The 5594-nt window shown below is 46.2% G+C and overlaps 1 protein-coding gene across 1 annotated transcript in view; it reads right to left on the reverse strand.

Annotated features, from left to right (window-relative positions):
• Positions 1 to 209: 209 nt before the first annotated feature.
• Positions 210 to 5594, reverse strand: part of LOC106813783 (cytochrome P450 18a1-like) — a 10170-nt gene continuing 4785 nt past the window's right edge. Inside the window, exons 5-6 of the mRNA XM_014818006.1 lie at positions 1125 to 1274; positions 210 to 673 (exon numbers count right to left, since the gene is read on the reverse strand). Coding sequence (XP_014673492.1) covers positions 320 to 673; positions 1125 to 1274 — 504 coding nt within the window. The 3' untranslated portion in view covers positions 210 to 319. The remainder of the gene's footprint in view (positions 674 to 1124; positions 1275 to 5594) is intronic.

Here is a 5594-nt window from a genome sequence, read left to right on the forward strand (position 1 = left end):
GTGTGTGTGTGTGTGTGTGTGTGTGTGTGTGTGTGTCTGTTTACGTGCGTGTGTGCGTGTGTGCGTGCGTGTGTTTGTTTGTTTGTTTGATTGTTTATGTATGTGTGTGTGTGTGTTTACGCGCGCGAATGCGTACGTGCGTCGGTTCGTGCGTGCGTGGGTGCGTACGTGCGTGCGTGTATACTTTATAAGGACAAGCAACACACGAATTCTTACGTGTTACTTTAATTTTTACCCCAATAGCGGGAATAATTAGCCGACATCTCTCCGATTATGTTAACAGATCATTAAGAATCCCAACCAGGAACCTATAGGCAACCTAACGGACGATGGCTCGCATTTTGTAAGGCTTGGGTGCCAGAACAAGGCTCAGCAAACCACTGTCTTCTGGAACAGGCCCGCCCTCTGGCGGCACGAGATTAAACTTCTGCAGAACGCTGGCAAAGAAGAGGAACGCCTCCTGGCGGGCAAGAAGCTCGCCGATACACGCTCGCAGTCCAGTAGAGAACGGCAGCAGCGTGTCCGGTTTCATCAGGTTTCCATCCGAATCCAGGAATCGTTCCGGTTGGAATTCGTTGGGATTCTGCCAGAGAGCGGGGTCGTGGTGGATTCCCCACAGATTCGGACCGATGATAGCTCCCTCTGGAATTCTGTATCCGGCTAAGGTTGTCTCCTGGAGAGTTGTAATTAAGAGAGCATCGTTAATAATCGCATCATGGATCCTGGAATATCATCGACTGTATAATAGCCAGCAACGCGTTACCTTTGATGACATGACCCTGAATGACACAGTAAACCTTAAATAAATTTAACCAAACGGTATACTTTTATAAAAAAAGGAACGGGTGGGTGAATTCATTCTTGGATTTTCCATAAAACAGATGCTCCTAAAGAAGATATTCCCTAAGAAGAATCTCCCAGCTCATAGGTAATTAAAATCGCAATCTCGTCTTCCCCACATTCCGCTTAACTTCTATTCCCGAATCACAAAACATTTTCCAGGTATATCTCGGTTCACAGATAACTAAAATGGTCTAATCGCGCGTCCCGATAATAAACCGTTCCCCCTTTTGAATTCATTCTGAGTTAAAAAAATAAATGAATTCATTAAAATATATCCTGACCTTCACAGCAGCATGAAAGACTCCCAGAGGAACAACTGAACTTCTCCGAAATACTTCGAGCAAGGTGGCCTGTGTGTAGAGCAAACTAGCCTGATCATTCAGACACGGCAGTCGACTTCTTCCTATCACACGATCCAACTCTTCCTGAACCTAGGGCAATAAATACAGTGGTTACGGTAATTTATTAAAATTAATTTAGTAAATTATATTTCTCGTTAATTTCCGAGGGAGAGAGTTTGGTGGGAACATCAATTTAGTCAATGTAATTAAACTGTGGTTTCCCATAGGCGTAGTAGCCAAATATAACTGGGAGGCTGTAGAAATATACCAGAAATGTGCGTGGCGTGAAATTGGCGGCAACTCGTATAAAAAAATACAGAATAAATAACTGAACTATTTATTTGCTTATTTATTTATTTATTTATTACATGTCGCTGTAGTATTATAGCGTTGTGTGAATTTGATAACCGCGACGGCTCGCTACGGGTCGACATGCTTTCAAGCACTGTAGATGGCGGCGTCTCTTTGAAACAGAATATGAACAGAAAACAGATTGTGGACAACACTCGTGACAACGTGCGTCTACGTGCAGTAGAGCTGACCTTGCATTTCTGGCGATTCCCCGCTAAAATACACATCAACCGACTTTGGAGTGTTCGTACCTCCCACACGTCAAGGCCGCATCGCGACACGTCGGCGAAGTCCGCGTATAGGCCCATGAAGTACTATATAGGCATATACACGCTATATATAGACTCGTATACTATCATGGGCTTATTTGCGTTATGTAGGCTTATATAGTATCAAGAGCGTATAAAGAAGGAGAGCGTACAACGATGAAGTGGTGAAACCATGTTGCAGTATTAGTCGAATTATTTTGACGATTCTTTGCGGTATTATTGATCAGCTGTCCTACCTTGTTAATATAACAATTTAACATTCCGCTTGTCTCTACGATCTTCTTACGCTGAGATAATGAGTGGTGAAAAATCTGGTATTTTCGCCGAAAACCGACTCGAAAGTTTATTAATTTTAATTTTGACTCATACTTGGCAACATCGGTTTCAGCATTTCACCGTTGTACGCTCTCCTTTTTTATACGCTCTTGATAGTATCACAGTCTTACATACGTAATGTCAGATGTTCATTTAGGGAATGTTAATATTGTTAAATTAATATTGTTAATTTAAAACAAACCGCTTTTCCTTAGAATCTTCTACGCTGAGATAATGAACGGGGCGTGAAAAATTGAGCATTTTCGGCCGAAAACGACGACTCGAAAAGTTTATTAATCGACTACATACTGGCAACAATGTTTCAGCATTGTCAACCGTTGTACGCTCTCCTTTTTTATACGCTCTTGATAGTATCATAGGCTTACGTAGTGTCAGATGTTCATTTAGGTAATGTAGGCATTATGTGCTTATATAGGTCTATATAGGCTTATGTCGGTGTGTAAAGGCTTGATAATAAGAACGGCGAGCGATATAACACCACACACGTGGCGGCGGCAACGGATGCGTTGAGTGATCACCGTCTTGCCCTCTATACTAGTGCGCGTCGCATCGGCGTTTGAATAATCCTACTCAAAGATGACGCCAGTCCCACGCGGCAGATCGTCGCCTACAGCTAGCACAAAAACCACTGTAACGTTATGAAATTAACACGCACGCACGTACCAGCAAACGTCATCGCTACAGACACACACCGCTCACACAGATGCACTACACCACACACACGCACACACACACACACACAGCACACACACACACAGACGCACACACACACACACACGCGCGCGGCGCGCACACACCTTTGTCATACACACACACACACATCGCACACACCACAACAGCATACATACACACAAACACACCATACACACACACAGCACACAGATCACACACCGCAAACGCACACACAGCGCGCGCGCACAGCACACGACAACACACACACACACACAGCACCACACACAGACACAACACGCATGCCGCACACAGCGCGCGCACGCGCACACATACACACACACACACACACACATACATACACACAAAACACCACATACACACACCACCCTCCACAACGCCGGGGAGGATACACACACAGGCGGAGCCCACGCCTGACTGCGCGCGCGCAAGCAGCAACACTACACTACACAAACCACACACACAACCGCACAACACACCACCATACAGCGACAACACACACACACACACACAGGTACACATCCACACACACACAAACAGCACAAGCACACACACACGCACGACACCTAGTGCAGCATACACCACACACCACAGCACACACACACACACACAGCCACAACAACACACACACACACACACACCACACCACACACATGCAGCATACACACATACACACACACACACACACACACCGACACACAGCACACACCACACTGACGCACACACACCAACACGTACACGCGGCACCCGCACACAATGCCCCCCCGGCGCGGACGCACACACACACACAGCGCCACCACAACACGACACACGAACACATCACACAACACAGCACACACCCAAATGAACGCGCACAAGCCACCACACACACACACACAGCCGCCACAGGCACACACGACACATCACACACACAATCACAACAAGCACCGGCCTCGCGACACCCCACAAACGAACGGAAACGCACACACATAGCAGCCCAGAACAATCACACCCACCCACACACCACACACACAACATTGCAGCTGCGACAGCGACACGGACCACGCGCGCGCACAACAACACAGCACCCACACGACGCGCGCCGTAGCAGTAACGTCGCAAATTTCTAAACCAAGCACCACGCCCAGCTACGGATCGTCATCATTGCTCCGCAGATACGCCATGTATTGCAACGTCAATCATTATAACTCAAAGCGTACGTACGCGAAACGTCATTCTTACCAACAACTATATGGGAACTAGCGTACTAGTAGCGGAGACAGTACATGAAGCTGTCGTAAGAACGTATAAAGAATGGAAAAGCGTACAAACGGATGAAATGCTGGAAACCATGTTGCAGGTATTAGTGCGAAATAAATAATCTTCGAGTCGGTTTTTCGGCCGAAAATACCAGCCTCCGGTCAGTGAAGAAGCTGGTGATTTTTCGGCCGAATAACACGACTCGAAAGAATTATTATTTCGACTAATACTGCAACATGGTTTTCAGCATTTCACGCGTTGTAGCGCTTTCCTTCTTTATAACGTTCTTGACGTGATGGCGGCATGATGGCCGAGCGCGCCGCGAGGATTGACACTTTGTGTGCTTCCAATCAGCAGCGTACGCCGCACCTGCTCCGTTGAATAATTTCAAGAAGTGGGGACCTCATTGAAGGTACGTCGAAATCGCCGATCTCAAGACTAGGGCATTCTTGGCCTAGGTAGAACGGCTTTCCATAACGAAAATAGAAGTTATGCACAGAAGAACGAAAATAGCAAGCGATCGTTTATGCAGCACTGCGCTACCGTCCTTCGGCCTGTGCTTTTGTCTATCTCCCGTAATGGCATATAAGCTCCGGCGCTTCTTCATTAATGGGCATGAATGGGCGTCAACGACGTGACCCGTTAACTGCGGTGAAGGTGTTGGCGAGACACTGTTTGCTTTTCGAGAATAATGAAAGGCCCGGCCGATGCATTCGCACCGAGTGGAAAAACTAGGCATTTTTAAGTCCCGCTTTCCGGAAAGTGAACGAGTGCGTCATTCATTGACATTGAAGTTTTTTCTTACAAATTAAAAATAATTCGCGGAGAAATCCTAACCGTGCCTACATCGATTGTTTTAGCCAAATAAACGTAGCGTGTGTTTGGTGACGCTCCTTGCCCGCGCGCTTGTTTATGGCTTGGCTTAGGCGGGCAATCGAAATGGATATCGGAGGCACGGCCACCCTCGCAACAGCGCGTGTTTGTTTACATATATTATAGGCTTTGTGACGAACGTGTTCGGAGTTCTGCGATGATAAACGCTCGTAATTTCTTACATTTCTTAAGGTGATGGAACCATTTATACCAAATGTTAGTGGTGTCAGTTAGTCACGATATGTCACATGTAAGTACTAACCGTAAAATATTGTTTCTAACATCATTGGGAGGACGGAGATGAGTGGTCAGAGGATAAGGTTTTAAAATTGTGTGAAGATTTATTTTTTATTGAGACGTTTGCCAGAGCCCGCCCGTGTGTACATAGGATAGTAGAGCATGGCGTCAGATGACAAACTTGTAGCGTAAAGCACAAATCGCTTTGCTCTCAGCGGGACCAGTGCGTCTCTATCGCTTGAGCCCTTTTTCATCAGTCATCGTACGCCAATGCCACGTGCGCCAAGAGCGCATAAAACTCAAGCAAGCAATTTTAATCTTTGTTATCTGTTTTCGATTTCTCTTGGGGTTCCGAAAAACACTAAATTCACTTGACAAGTTTCATGCGGCCATTTCAAATTGAAGCTCTGCATAA

The sequence above is a fragment of the Priapulus caudatus genome, unplaced genomic scaffold (genome assembly GCF_000485595.1).
Source record: "Priapulus caudatus unplaced genomic scaffold, Priapulus_caudatus-5.0.1 Scaffold824, whole genome shotgun sequence".
Taxonomy (NCBI): Eukaryota; Metazoa; Priapulida; class Priapulimorpha; order Priapulimorphida; family Priapulidae; genus Priapulus; species Priapulus caudatus.